We start from the raw sequence: 16626 nt of genomic DNA, 5'->3' as shown, positions 1-16626 counted from the left end.
TGCGTGGTGTGCGTGTGTGTGTGTACGTGACGATGTCAGGTTTTGCATCGCGGGCTTGCCACTACGGACGAGTGGTGTCGTAAGTTAGAAATCTGCCGTGTCGCGGCCCGTTTACGTGGCTACCACCCATGTGCGCGGTGCTCCATTGAGCCTCCTTAACCATTCTTTCGGAGAGCCATAGCAGCGCCAACAAACGATAGTTTTGCTGTATCGATTTCCGGCCAGAAGTCCTTAGAGCAGTGCGTCTTGCCCAGAGAATAATGTGGCATATACATATGCGACGCGGTTTGCCGGTGATGGGAAGTCGATGCAGCCTTACGTATATATCGGCACCAGCCAGGAAGGGTTTATTTACTATCGTGCTGGATGCCTGGTGATTTCACACAGTAGTGAACCGAGGTCGTCTGGTTGACTGTCTCAATGCAATCCAAACGCCATCTTATTACCAGCAGTGCGTGTTACACGTAGTTTAACTATAGTGCCAAGCCAGTTCGACAGACAGGCGTACTCGAACGAGCTGCGCGGATGCAATAGATGGACTGATTAAACAGCATATAGAGCATCGATAAACTACGACCTCCCCTTTGCATTAAGAATAATACTCACTGCACTGCACCGATGCCTTTGAGTCGCCAGCTAGATCTAGTTTATAGGGAGATACGACCGTCGATCTGCGCGATTATGCGTGTCGATAAATATCAACGCATCGTATATCTGATGTTGCCTCCGCTGTATCCGCCACTTCGCTATAATTGAGACAAAAAGCGAGAGAAAATGCTGACACGAGAAAGAAAGCATAAAAAAAAAAAAAAACGAAAGAGAGGCTGCCGGTTGATCGTTTGGGGCGTAGGCAGCATCTTAGGATATTATATATATTATATTCTTACGTAAGGCCTGAATTACATAATAATCAATCGGAATTTCGGTTGTCCGAATCTAGAGTCGGCCCATCCGCCGTTGTCTCGCCCGCCCTATGCTACATGCCATAAAATGATATGCGTAGACTCTATATGTCTTATATATATTCTCTATGGCTACAGACAGGGAGTACGGGCCTAATTACGCATGGTAGGTGTTTAACCGTTGCTAGCCTCGCGGCGCTATGCGGTATTTTCAGTAATCACGCCCTGAGCAAGGTGCCGCGTCTACTGTTGTCAACGTTCTCACCTGACCGCGTTAGCTCGACCAGGGGCTGCGAGGAAGATAATTGTCAATACACAATTAATGTGCTCTATCGATGTACGTATCAGTTGCTTGGAGCGCAGTCTGGACGAGAATCCAAGGGTCAGAGTCTGCGCCTTCTTCGTCTCATCAGCCCCGTGTAATTCAGATAGAAGAGCGCAAAATGAATGAGGACCGGTGCGAAAGCAAAGATCCTATTGTTGCGGAGTTGTGCCGGCACTAGGATCTTTGGGTGGAAGTTAGCTGAATACGCGGTTTCGACCGATCATTTCGTGTAGTAGCGTCACCTGAGCGCGTGAGGATATATAATAACCACGATGTACGTACCGCACACTATGCCAGTGATCTCATATAATATTAATCGAATAATATAATATTTATATATTATTTAATTATGTCTCTATATCATATCTATAATATGATTATCATTATAGAGTAATCAGATGGGACACTCATCCTTACGATCTTACATTATAGTCAGTGCGAGTAATTACAAAGCCACATGCTAAGACTAAGATGCTTCTCGTATCGCAACGTCTTTTCAGTACTATACCAATAAAATCGATAAGTCCAGCACTCTAATTAAGTAATCTATTTTTGACATCATGACAACGTCTATATCTATTGTCGCACAAAATAACTCGCTTCTTCTCTTGTAGCTCTTTTCTCTTGTTTGTTGCTCTTGGGAGGTGAGTGAACAACCATGTAATCAACATGTTAGAACGGGCGTCCATATGGCAGGCAGGCCTAAAATAAGCATTAACTAGAAATTAATTAAAAATACTCAACTGTTACTTTCGCTCTTACACAACATACACTTTATTTATAGTTAAATAAACTTTACAGATTCAATGCCCTCTATGTCCGCTCGCAAAATTTGCCAAACTCTATTGATTCGCGAATTTCTGAAAAGTTGCCTGAACACATTTCCAACAGCAACTGACCAACCGCCGTCCGCTGTTGAGGCCTACCACCTGACGGACATGTCAGGAAATGACGGAATTTGCGGAGGCTTACTGTTATATTGCCTCCTTATTACTGAATGTTGCTACAACGTACTATTGCGCGTGCAGTATGTAGTGTAATAAGCACAGTAGGCCTACATACATGCGCACAGATACGAGCGTCGTCAAATTGCAAAAGCAACACTCGGACAATGAATCGAATCGCGAGTTTTCAACATCGAATCGTGCGTTTGTAATACCAAGAATTTAAATCGCGTTCAACGCCGTTATATAGCGAGTATATATAGTAACAGGCCCGTAGCCAGGGGGGTTCGGGGGGTTCGAACGAAACCCCCCCCCGACTCCATTCCCCCCCAAGCCAAAAATTTTTTTTTTTTTGAAAATTTACAAGATTTCACCTCAGGTTCGCCTCCATTTTAGTGTAATAATTGCAAAATCTCCATCGTGTGGGAGGGTGAACAGTGAACACCCCCCTTCCCACATCTTCCCCCCGCTCGTCGCTTGGCCCTCGCCTGGTGCCTCGCGCCCAGAGCATGGGGCGTGTACAGGGGGGGGTCCAGGGGTCCGGACCCCCCTTGCTCGCGCAAAAAACGCGATCTGAGCGGGGTTGTAATTTTAACAAATTTCTGGGGGAGGCGCCCCCCCAGAATAGTATAATATATATTATTTATTCATTAATTTTAACTGTCTTCGATTGTGCTGGTGGAATACACCACCTTTTGTATTCTACGGGATTATCTGCATCATTCAATTCTGCATGGAGAATATACTGGTTTTAACACCAACTCGCACACGCCTGAGATTTTTGCGTTTTATGATTAAGATACAGATTGCATCCGAATATACCATTTATGCTGCGAAAAATTACGTGATTATTCAATAGTTTGTACTTCACTTGACCATATTCACAGGGCCACTTCGGAGCGCTCAATAAAAAATATAATGCTAAATAAATACGAAATCTATTTACTACAAAGTGTTAATGTTTTCTCTACTCTCTTTCGCTTTAATGCCGACAATTTCCTGTAATGCCGTTGCAATATGCTTTTCTGCCAACATACATTAATATAGAGTTGACATATAAATATTACGAGTGACACATAAATGAGACACATTTAGAAGCTGCAACATAAATATAAATGAGACACCATTAATATAAATATAAACACTATATTTATGTTGTCGCGTGCGGCCACAGACCCGTGCGTGCGGTGAACATGTGTGTTGCAGAGGAGATGCACGGGGTTTTACAGGAAATAGTCGGCAATAATAGGCGAAAGGAATAGAGGAAAAATAACTTTGGTACGTTAAATAGATTTCGTATTTATAATTAACATTCTTTTCTATTGACAAACGCTCCAATGTGCCTAGTAGGACTGATATGTGTCGCGGGTAGTAGACCTATAACGATTTACACGTTACACAGCGCCATATAGGCCTATGTATATCAGCGCGTTAATAATGTCATTATTAACCCCTGATGATAGAATATACATTCATATACTATATATATATATATATACTTATATAATATATTATATATATATATCAGAGTATACATAATAGGGAGGAAATCTCCTATTATAGTTTTCTTGATATATATACATACATTAATTTCAGGAGTTAATTGAAGAACAAACCGAACAAAAAACGAAGAAAATTTGTCTTCATTAACTTCCTGATATTATGTATATATAAACGACAGAGAGATAAACGATATAAAATGCTGAAACCGGTGAAATTCAATTATGTTTTCTTGCGTCGGTACCTTGTCACTAGAACCTCTCAACTAGCTATGACCTAGACCTCATATCTCAATGTACAAGTAACAATTTTACAAGAGCCTATTGATAGAAAGCATTTTCTAATTATAGGCTCTGATTTTAATTAATCTGTCACTGCAAAGCGAGTGTACTGAAATATTAAAATAGCCTTGTCGGTGGCCGCGCCTCGTGCACTATTCATTCACCACCGCATTTTCGTCTGCCAAGCTACACTAAGCGACGATATTTGAAGTTTTTACCGCTGCCCCCATCGGCCTTCTTCGGCCGAGTGTTCTTCTTGTCTTCCTGTTGCCGGCGACACCGACGTGGATGATGGCGGACACGGCGGCTCGGGCATTTCGTCATGCCACACCCATCACTGAACGGTGCGGCATTCGTTTGAATTCTCCGTACTGGCATGCCGCAATGTTTCGGCGATTGTCCGCCCTCCAAGCAGCTTCGTCTTCGGGCGGAGACGCAGGCCCTACTGTCAGATGATTGCCCTGGATGGAGCCGAATATGCTACGCAACATCATTACATTCACCGGATAGCCGAATGTCCGCCCTCTTTTTAAAACCACTACGTACACACGCACACGCAGTTACGCATATGCATGCAAGCACGGCACCGTCGCACACGCGCATGCACCAATCAGCACGCACATCTACACATCTGTTAGATCACAACCATGCATCACAATTAATTATTTGGTCGGAGAAATTGCACAAGTTAGTAGTAATCGTCGATATGAGTTATATGGTGACTTACCACAGTTAGCATGAATTGACGTGAGGGCAGACCATGCGATCATTGCCTACTACGGCCAGCGGTTTGTGCGCCAAGGAGGTAGCCACTCCGCCGTGGATCAGTCTCGCCGCGGCCGTTAGGCTAAGAATATTGAAGCTTGTCGTGTTCTCATTAACTAAGCCGGCAATTAACATGAATAATTAGCGACTTCGTGACTGAAAGAGTGACGCCAATATTGCCGTTTCTTCCTCTCACAAAGTTTTGATCATCGAAAGCTGCTGAGTTACGACTATCTGGCCTATTAAACGCACGCACACTTAAATATTCCGTGTGCGTATATGTGTGCGGGGGACAAAGCAACATAGCGTAGCAGGGAATGCACTCACGCACAGCACTCACTACGCACGCACACACGCAATGCCACGAACGCAACGCACATAAACACACGCCACACACACACACACACGCACCACACACAACAACACACACACACACATCAACACACACAGCACACACATCACACACATACACACACACACACACACACACACGCACACACACTATACGCTTACGCACGCAGCATCGCACGACGCCAGAAGGAAGAAGAGAATTGAGAGAGGGAGAGAGAGAGAGAGAGACGACTGAGAAGATGAGGGGAAAGACGAGAGAAGAAGAGGGAGAGAGAGAGAGAGCCACGTGGGCGTTCATGCTTATACATAATACGTACCTCGGCGAAGTATGCCCACAGAGAGCATTGCCCATAATGCCGGCGGCGGCTCACGTGCATCACTGACGGCTCCCACCGGGTCGTCGATGGCAGGCGGTCAAGCAGAGGCGCACCGTTGCCAAAGTGATTATCGCTCGATGGCGCCAATGACCAGTAGCTTCCACGGCCGCGACACGCCCACCCGCGCTGGCAGTGTACATGCAAGTGTATACAAACGGGATAGCAGACTGATAGGTCCCTGGAGTAAATGAGGTAGCACTTGAGTCCATTTATTCCTATTTTTTTTTATGGACTCTGTTAGTAGACGATCTGATAGTAGCCAGGTACATAAAATTTAATAGAGAGTGTCTCATTTCATCAATCTTCTATTTATGCCCACTCCTGCATTTATTAGGAATATATAATACTAGAAGTGATACTAAGAGAGCAACGTATCCGTGAGGTCGTTAACAAAGTTTTTGACAGCGATATTTTTGTTGTTTTGCTTTGTTTAGTAATATTTGAATGGTGTTCATATTCAGGCATATTTGCCTATGGAACGCACCGCATGTGTACAATAACATCAATAATTTGCCAAGTTAGACGTTAGTTCACCGTATTGAGATAATAAACAAAGTGCATATTTGATTCACTATACGTATAATTTGCAATAAGCTCGCGTGTGTGCCGGTAAGTATGTGTGTGTGTTGTTGTGTGTGTGCCTATGTGTGTGGTTGGCTTGTGGGGGTGTTGTGTGTGTGTGGTGTGGTGTGTGTGTGATGTGTGTGTGTTATGTATGTGGTGTGTGTGTGTGTGTGTGTGTGTGTGTGTGTGTGTGTTTGTGTGTGTGTGTGGTGTGTGTGTGGTGTGTGTTGTGTGTGTGTGTGTGTGTGTGTGTGTGCGTGCGTAGTTGCCGCATCGTACCTGTAACAGCAACGAGTGCACCGAGGATAGAATTGATGAGGTCTGCGACGTTAAGCTTCCAATCCCTAGTCAGGTAGCTAGATGTGTAAGTAAGGAAACTTCGCATATTATACGATAGCAAGATGTGATCAACATCTTGTGAGTAAAATCTCCATTTGCATTTATAGACGCCCATATAGCAACCAAACTAAGATAGACATTATTTCCCCAAAATATTCATATAAAAATACTAAAGTAATAGCACGACAGAACTTATAAACTTAAGTAACCCGTAAATTTAACCAATACAGCCGTTTAAAGTTTGAGGCGTTAAACATTGAACCCAATAAACGTAATAAGGCTATTTAAAAAAATTTAAAATATCTGCTACTTTAATTTCACACATCGCGTCTGTCAATTTGGACAGTATTTAATCCGATGGGATTCCGAACGAATGCTCATATCTATAACTGCGGAGTCGTCAACACCGACTCCCATGTTATCACAATCAACCTGATAACCCAGAATCTGACGTGCAGGTGAGCTTGATTGCTTTTATTACGTTAAATCATCGTCCTCGTCTATTGACGTATTCACTGCAGCAATAAACTACCAGCACACTTTGCGCGTGAGTCGAACACAGGCGTTCTACTCGTAATTCGACGCTAAAATTGCCGCCATTTCTAGAACACGCATCATTTCGGCTGCGCTTATCATTCTCGTCGGCGCACGCGGAGGTGAGAATTGATGACTGCGTGATGAGTGATGAGTGCGTATACGCGCCTCATGCAGACATTGGCAGTTTACCTGATAAAGCAACCCGTAATCCCTCCGCCTATGGACGCGTTGATTGTCGTAATTGCCGACCTGAAAGGAAAATGATTGTCCGATCTCGGGCCGCGAGAAATTTATTAGCGCCGAGTGACGCCATGTATGTTGAGACGGTAATTGTTATTGCCATACAAAACCTATACTAAACGATATCTGTCGTTATTATATACATAACGGCCCGCCTACTTGCTCGATTTTCCTGCGTGGATAAATGTCCTATGCAGGATATTACCTGGTCTGGGCAAAATTGAGTATATTATATATACTCACACACTCACGAATACACCTACTTAGCTGTCAGCTTCCACTTATGCCCGGTTATCCCGTATGTCGAGCCACAGTTGAAGCCCAGCCAGCCCCACCTGCAACAAAAGGAGATTGAAAGCAGTAATTAAGAGTGACCGGATATTGAAGGCAGTAATTAAGAGTGACCGGATATTGAAGGCAGTCATTAAGAGTGACCGGAGATTGATATTCTAATAGATCTTCGTAACTGTACTATTATCTTATGTACTTTATGTCATATATGCTCATAAGAGGGTGTAGAGGCTTGTGGGACATATCGTTAAGAAAATATCAAAGAAAATTGTTAATTAAATTTAATATTTGATCGACCTAATGCGGGATTCTTGTCTCGGCTAAAAGCGGTGCCATCATTACTTGTGGTGTGAATGGCAAACGAAACAATAGCTGATGTAATCCTAACCCTAACATTATATGTCTAAACTAAACCGTAACTATAATTAAAATACTAAATTTTATAAACAAAAAGTTTATAAAATGTAAACCCGGACGAGTAGTCCTTCTAGCCATCGAGATATATTATAGGTACGGGTCAATGCAGTCACTATAGCCCCGAGCGCGCTCGCGCTCTTTCTTTTTTAATCTCTCTCTCTCACACACAAACGTACACGCACACCTACACACACGCATGCACGTACACACACACACACACACACACCCACACACACACACCTACAGCGCACACACACACACAAACACCACACCACACACCACACACCACCACACAGCATACACACACACACACACACAACACACACACACACACACTAATTTACACTTTTACGATGCTTTATTATGCTTTCTTTACAAGCTCCTTCATCTTTTTCACGATGCAGTCTGGTAAGAAGCCGTACACGCTGCGCACCACGCTAAACACGCAAGGCCACGCACGCCCGCACGCACACACTGCACGGCTCGCACGCACACATGCACAGCATACACGTAAGCATAGAAGCGCACGCGCACGCATACACATGAGCGCGTACGCGCACCCACCACAAGCACGGCACGCAAACACACACACCCACACACACACACACACACATCACACACACTACACATCACACATACACCACACACACTAACCATTACACATACACACACACACACGCACACGCACACGCAACACGCCACACCGCACACGCACACACATACACACACACACACCACACACATCACACACACTACACACATACACACACACACACACACACACACACACCACATTACACGATACACATACACATACACACGCACACGCAACGCAACACGCACACACACACACAACACATAATCACACACACACACACACACTACACACACCACACACACACACACACTTTTTTACGGATGCTTCATTATGCCTCTTACAACTTCCCTTCATTCATTTCCGATCAGTCTGGTAAGAAGCGTACGCCGCGCCGCGCCACGTACACACGGCAAGCACGCACGCCAAGCACGCCACGCACGCACACATGCACGCACGCACGGCACGGCACCAACATGCAAGCACGCCACGCTTAAGCATAGAAGCCACACGCGCCACCACGTAAGCTAGAAACCACACGCGCACGCACACACACACACACACACACATTCACACACACACAGCACGCAGCGCACACTACACACACACACTACGCATCACACAACACATCATACACACACACACACACAGTCACCTACACGCACTGCGCGCCACACACACACACAGCATCACACACACACACACAACACACACACACACTACACACATACGCACACGCATATACAAATGCACACACCTGTACGCGCGTACACACACGCACACACAGTCACCTGCACACACGCGCGTACGCACGCACGCACACATTAATTACACTCATCATTACCGCGACCACTTCGATGCTAGTTACTAGATCGCTTATAGATAACTTATTGACATTGAAACCGACGATTGCACTCACAATCAATTTTTATAGATAGCTTTCACTTGCTGCTGTGAAAAATTACCGAGTATAAGTTAGCCGAAAAACCACAATTTCGCACGCCACTCACCATAGCATGAACAGACCGACGAGGGCGTTAGTCGCACAGACACTTACACACACGCACGCACGCACGCACGCACACGAGTCACCATAGCATGAACAGGCCGACGAGCGCGTTAGTCGCATAGTCACTTACACACACACACACATGCACACACACACGCACACGCACGCACGCGACTCACCATAGCATGAACAGACCGACGAGCGCGTTAGTCGCACAGTCACTTACACACACGCACGCACGCACGCACGCACGCACGCACGCACGCACGCACACGAGTCACCATAGCATGAACAGGCCGACGAGCGCGTTAGTCGCACAGTCACTTACACACACACACACGCACAGACACGCGCACGCACGCCACTCACCATAGCATGAACAGGCCGACGAGCGCGTTCGTCGGCGACCCCATCGGCAGCGCCGCCGAGCCTGCCGCGTAGCGACCCATCCGCGGCTTCAGCATGAGCGTGCCGACGAGGCCGGCGACGCCGCCGACGATGTGCACGACGCTCGAGCCGGCTATGTCGACGGCTCCGAGCTGCACGAGGAACCCCGCCTCTCGCCAGATCCAGGACGCCGGCAGCGAGTAGACGATCGTGTTGAGGAACGAAAAGAGCATGTAGGCGGGCAGCTTCGTGCGCTCGGCCATGACGCCCGACACGATCGTCGTCGCCGTCGTCGCGAACGACAGCTGAAAGACGAAGTGCGCGTAGCGCTCGCCCATGTGCTCCTCGTCGGCGTCGACGAAGAAGTAGCCGACGCCGAAGAAGGCGTTGCTGCCGGCCTGCTCGCCGAACGAGAGCCCGTAGCCGAACATCCAGTAGGTGATGCCGCCGAAGACGATGTCGACGACGTTCTTCACCATGACGTTGACCTCGTTGCGGCGGGAGCAGGCGCCGGACTCCAGCAGGCCGAAACCTCGACGATAAAATGTAGAAGCGAACACGTAGAAGAAAAAGTTTTTAAAGCGTAAGTTTTAATGAGTGATGGCTAATTTAATATGAAATGTAAAATAATATCGTAAGTGCATGTAATGTATGTGTGTGTGTGTGTGTGTGTGTGTGTGTGTGTGTGTGTGTGTGTGTGTGTGTGTGCGTGTGTTGGAGCCCTGTGTGTGTGTGATTGCGTTTGTAGTGCAGTGCGTGTGGTGGGTGCTGTGTGTGGTGTCTGTGGTGTGTGTGTGTGTGTTTGTGTGTTGTGATTGCGTGACGTGTGCGCGTGTATTGTGTGTGTTTGTGTGTGCGTGTGCGTGTGTTCGGGCGCGCTCTTGTGTGTGTGCGTGCGTGTGTGTACATGTGTGTGGGGTGTGGTGGCGGGGGGGGGGCCAGTGTGTAGAGGGAGGGCAGTGCGTGTGTTATATGTAGTTGGAGTGATAAGAAAACATGGTGCTGTTGTTGTTAATTAGTCGCCTTACCAAATATTTTTACTCTATGCCCTGCGCATGTCACAGTATCAGGAAACATACGATTATCCGTATAGTGTCGTGTGTGTATGTACGTGTGTGTGGTGTGTGGGCTGCGTGCGTAGTGTGTGGTGTGTGTAGTACGCTGTGTAGTGCGTGTGTGTTAGCTGTATCTGTGTGTGTGTACGTGGTGCGTGTGTGTGTGTGTGGTGTGTGCGCGTGTGTTGTGCTTTCGCTGCGTGTGCATCTCACTGTGTGCGTGTGTAGTGTGTGGCGTGTTTCTGCTGTGCAGTGCGTGCTTCGCGCTTGCGGCACTCTTGGGATGTCTACGTGGTGCGTGCGCTGCGTGTGTGTTGGTGTGCGCTTCACTCCGTTTCGCGCTCATGTGTATTGCGTGCGCGTGTGGACTTCTATGCTTACGTGCGTCTTGCATGTGTGCTGGCGTGCGTGCATTGTGCGCGGTGCGTGCGTGCTATGTGTGCGTGCGTGCGTGCGTGCTTGCGTGTGCACGTGCGCGTGCGCGTGTACGGCTTCTTACCAGACTGCATCGTGAAAATGATGAAGGAGCTTGTAAGAATCCATGTCGCGTCGTCCCACGTTGTTTGGGCGCTTGAGCGTCGAAATGGTATCGGGACGGTGAATGTCGTTCCGTTGGCGTTTGTGATATTAAGCATGATAACTGGAAGCTCCTCGTTACGGTACCAATCGTCATAATCAATAACGACGTCCATAATTAATCGGACTGCACGTACACAACGTAACTGAAACAGCGGCAGCTAGACGTCAACGCCGAATGAGTTTCCCGATTCGATGACACTTTAGAATATCATTACGTCATAAATCATTAATCGTAATTTCTAAAACACAATACACATTAGAATTTTAATTTTCGGCCGAAATGCACCGTTCTCGAAATAGCCAACATGTTCTGCTTGCATTTATGACAAATACGACATACGCATTTACGCTCTCCTATGTGTCATAGGCAGATTCTTCCTATGACGAATATTGACGAGTCAACTTCGTTCCGCTTTACAGCTGAAATTCACTGCTTGCGTTCATAATACATAATAGCGCTCCTAAACTCCTATGATGCGCACAACACATACAACAATATTTGTCATAGGAAGAATCTTCCTATGACAAATAGTGTCATAAGAGAGCGTATATGCGTATGTCGTATTTGTCATAGATTCTAGCAGAACATGTTGAAATAGCTTATCAGTCTGGCGCATTCACTTACCTACATAAAACCTTAAACTCTCTCCGGACTCTACCGTAATATGAATAGGCGCTATTCGGTGCTATTCGGTTATTTTAGTAAATAATGCGAGAGCTCGAGAACTGCAATAGAGCGACCACGAAATTGCTCAGTATGTTTAGCGTGGTCGGCGGCACTTCATACGGAACACAAACATACGCTGATACTGGGCACGCCAGCTATCTGACTTCGTTCCCGATCTTTGGTTCATAACCTCGCGGCGTCTTTTTTTCTCCGTTGCTGTTGTGAACGTCTTGCCGTAAGCCTGCTTGCGCGCGTACGACCGGCGGCGCGTGTCTACCGTCATCGTTTACATGCTCGCGCTGGCCGTAGCTTAGCAGCCGTAGTGCGACGCCTACACTACACGAGCTTTCACACCCAGCGCCCCGTGACTGTGAACGGCGATCGTGCTACGCGGATCCCCGTATACGCTCTCTCGCGCTTCAAGCTACGAGAACCGGATATTTTCATCACGCGTTAAGCGCGAGAGAACACGAAGATCGATCACGTGCAATGTCGCTCGCCGCCTGTCACGCACAGCATGATTATATTACCTGTAGCAACCGATGCGCGCATTTCGTAGCTATACCTGCCTTTTGCTTTCATAGTGGTGAAGACAACCGTGATTGCTCCGGAGCCTAGCAGGGGCTTCGTGCTATGTCAAGATCTAGAATAGCCGACGAGTAAAATGAGGTGTCGCATTACGGCCGCACATCAATGTACCCAACAATGGCCCGATCTGTTAATCCGTAGCTCCTATGAAGTTTCTAGGATAATTAGTATAGATGAACTACTGTCTATCTACGCGTGAAAATCTGCTGCGAGCATGCATAAGCCACGTTTGATGACGGACGGTGCTTGCCACGAACCTAGCTGACAGGACATAAGGATTCTGTAAGGTTGACGTGCAGAGCGCATGCTCGTGCCGCCTCATGCAAATAGGCCATAGACGAAACGCCTTGTGGTTCGATAAAATCCACGGTTTGTCATACATACATACATCGTCGTTCAATGCTACAGCTTTTGATGCAAGATCGTCATACAAATATCTATGTCGCTATTGCGCGATATACTATATCGCGTCTTCCGCTACTACCTTTTTACGACCCATTGCGCAGCCTATTAACAATTTACTACGATGTCTTACGATCAACTTTCAATTGCATTTTCCTAACAATTATTTTGTGAGTTTCAGCTAATAGTGATAAAGAAGTATGTTTTTTAATCATCAATTTTATGTAATTAAATATTAATTAAATTGATGTAATTTCTTAATATTAATGTTGAGTATTATTGTAAGTAGGTATGAAGTCTTGATAGTAAAATCTTAGATGTATTTGACTGGTTCAGTTCGTATGAAAATTAATGTGCCTATTTTGACAAGGTTTTACTTTTTCTTTAAAAATTGTGCCGTTTGTACCATTTTCTGTTGGTATGTCCAAAGTGAAAGTGAACTCGTGTTCTAGGCAGGATTATTGTTATAGCACTCGATTATATGCCACAATCGACGGAAGCCATAAGCGGGGGACACACTATGCGGGTTTATTCGCACGACCGCAGCGTTATTCCCATAGTGTGTCCCCTGCTTTAAACAGGGGGTCCCCGCGAGTGCCAACGAGTTTCACCAAAATACCTCAAACATAAATGGCGGAAAATTCGCTGAAGATACCTTATCATGCACCATCGCAAACCCCATTAAAGCAACACACTTGCATTGCCAGTAAATTCTGACTCAAAGTGATAATCTATGCGTTTAATTGTATCAGCGTGCATAACCTATGCGGGTTTCCGCACAACGGCTAAATATGATGACGGCATCTTAGGGCAGACTTGCACGAAAACATGCTGGCAATTCTTTACCTACTCGCGTGTTAGTACAAGATGCTGCGAATCCGGAGGCGAAACAATATCAATATTATTCGCGATTATCTTCGCCAATTTTGCGCGCGAATAACGTTGCAGACAGATGAAAGCTAGATTTAATCTAGCGTGTATAATATTATAATAAAGACGTTAATTCCTTCATGCTCCATTTACCACGTCCACAATAACAGCATCATGTGCTAATTATATACCGCTGTGTGTGTGCGCGCGCGCGCGTGTGTGTGTGTGTGTGTGCGTGCGTGCGCGCGAGTATGTATTGTTTATTTGGTCGTTTTGTTTGGTTTGTAACTATGGTTGATTTTTAGAACACATTGAGCGTAATGTCAACCGTGATGATTTATGCTAGCATATATATGATAAAGACGTTAATTCATTCATGTTCCCGTTACTTCGTCCACAATAACAATATCGTGTTCTAATTATATACCGCTGTGTGCGCGCGCGCGCGCGTGCGTGCGTGCGTGCGGTTGTATGCGCGCGCCCATGTTATGTGTGTGCGTCGCACATAGGTCCAACGATTCTTCCCGGCCTACAGATCCTTTTGGTAGAAACTGGGCATGGGCGAACATAAACATACATCTAAGCCTATACTACAGCATAGGTTAATAATTACGGAGGCTTTCTGAATACTAGACTCACGCGTACACGTGGAACGTCTAGAACTCACGTTAAGCAATCGCGGCAACGCTGTTGGGCACTGCCAAAATGTCTAGCAATTTGATCTGAATCTCTAAAAACTCCTTGAAGTTTTAAGTGGTTAATACACTATTAAATAAATTAGTCATTGTCCTAGAAGAGACCGCGCTATAAGAGACTCAGCGTTATAGGAATCCACGTTCCATCCGAACTACGATGTATTACCTTGGTGTCAGGTGGCCCTATCCCCGTCCCCACATCGAACTCCCGCCCGTAAACATGCGAACGCGCGTTCTCCGACTGATAACAAATAAAATCACGTCTGCCTAAACATTATCTTTATTCTGTTTCACACATGAATACACCAGCATTATATTGATCGACGGACGGGGTGTTAATCAGATCCTGCGCAATCTTACACAATAACAAATTTGATTTCGTAAGGTGGAAGAGCAAACATACGTCACTCGTTTACACATAGTATTGCGACGTAGTACTACGTCTCACAAAACGTAGCGTCGGGTTTCTCAAACTGCTAACAGTTCCTGTAGTTGATCAAGAGCCTATATTAACCCACGTTGTTGAGGGTGGGGGGGCACATACACACACTTAGGACTGAATAAATTAACACACTGGTAATTACCATCCTTAATATCACATGGCATGGTAACGAATTAGCAATGTCGGCATTTTTTAGCACCGCGCGCGAGACACCCGCGTGCACGTGTTACCGTTACGTGTTACCGTCAGCAGCCGCTGAGAAGCTTACAAGCCTCAGATGGTAGCACCTACATGTAACACAATGTAATGTACCGCATATAATCCGGTGTGTATAATATAGTATATATATATTATATATCTATAATATACACTCCTGGTGTGATATGCGCGCGATGCGTGTTACATAGCAACGTGCAGTCATCCGCAAACCTATCCGATGAACATCAATCCACGATCGATTTATTGATCCGCGTATCGATCAACACACATCGGCCAGTGGCGCACAGTGGCTGCTGATTTTTATTGCAAACACGCATCCACGCACACAACGCGCGTACGAACAGAGCGAGTAGAGAGGAGGCAGGCGCCTCTACGAGTTTCTAGATCAGGAGCAGGCGACTATACGAGATTCTAGCTCCGTGTCTGATGTGGGTCGCCACCAATATCAGAGCGAGAAGAAGAGATCGTCTAGCACAACAGTATAGCGTCACAACACAGACACAGATATAGCTGTTACGTAAAAGTTTCGGGTTCGACTGTGCGTTTGAGTAGCAATAAATAATCACTTTAGCACAGTAATGACAATGACATAGAGAAAACTGGTTAAAACATGAAGCGGGGTAAAATGCAGCAATTTTTATGCTAGCAACGTAACAAACAGACCCAATCTTAATATTAGAACAAATGCAACTTGTTCATAACGGGTCTGTGTCTGCACTATAGGCGCAGGCCCGCTACGCAGTTTGAAACAAGTGCGGTTACTAAATAATAATATTAAATAGAAATTAAAATTTAACAAGGACCATTTACTAAACGGTAAAAACGCCATGGCCGTAGCAAAGACAGCCACCATAAACAGTACCGGACAGCACACTTTTATACTTTTATAAGATCTTAGAGTTACCTGTGAGCCAGATAAGTAGAAAACCAAAAATAAAATAAAAATCTGACTAGTGAAAAGCTGCAGCGTTTGGTATTTTTAAAACCGGATTTTCACGTACCCTTTCAGGGTCTAAAATGCACAAAAAAACGTTCGTGACTGACACATAAGACCTATTTCTATGAAGTGCAGAATGACTTAGATGGAAAACAGATTTTGGACTCGCCAGTGCAAAAACATACGTGGTAACAAATGTCGTCCACGACCTTTTGCAAACATATAAAGCACGCTAACGGAATCAGCAGCACGGATGAAAGCGCACTGGAGAGCCGAGAGCTTGGACTGCATCAGCTGCAGCGGCTTGGAGAGAGATCAGCTGCAGCGGCGGCGCGAGAAACTCCCGCC

At 45.8% G+C, this 16626-nt stretch overlaps 1 protein-coding gene across 1 annotated transcript in view; it reads right to left on the bottom strand.

The window, feature by feature from the left end:
* Window positions 1-12408, bottom strand: part of LOC106813562 (putative ammonium transporter 3) — a 17199-nt gene extending 4791 nt beyond the window's left edge. Inside the window, exons 1-6 of the mRNA XM_014817729.1 lie at window positions 12261-12408; window positions 11379-11582; window positions 9807-10356; window positions 7389-7460; window positions 7075-7134; window positions 6289-6365 (exon numbers count right to left, since the gene is read on the bottom strand). Of these exons, the coding sequence (XP_014673215.1) occupies window positions 6289-6365; window positions 7075-7134; window positions 7389-7460; window positions 9807-10356; window positions 11379-11582; window positions 12261-12408 (1111 nt within the window). The remainder of the gene's footprint in view (window positions 1-6288; window positions 6366-7074; window positions 7135-7388; window positions 7461-9806; window positions 10357-11378; window positions 11583-12260) is intronic.
* Window positions 12409-16626: the final 4218 nt, after the last annotated feature.

Source organism: Priapulus caudatus, unplaced genomic scaffold, assembly GCF_000485595.1.
Source record: "Priapulus caudatus unplaced genomic scaffold, Priapulus_caudatus-5.0.1 Scaffold792, whole genome shotgun sequence".
Taxonomy (NCBI): domain Eukaryota; kingdom Metazoa; phylum Priapulida; class Priapulimorpha; order Priapulimorphida; family Priapulidae; genus Priapulus; species Priapulus caudatus.
This window is presented reverse-complemented; position numbering and strand designations above follow the sequence as displayed.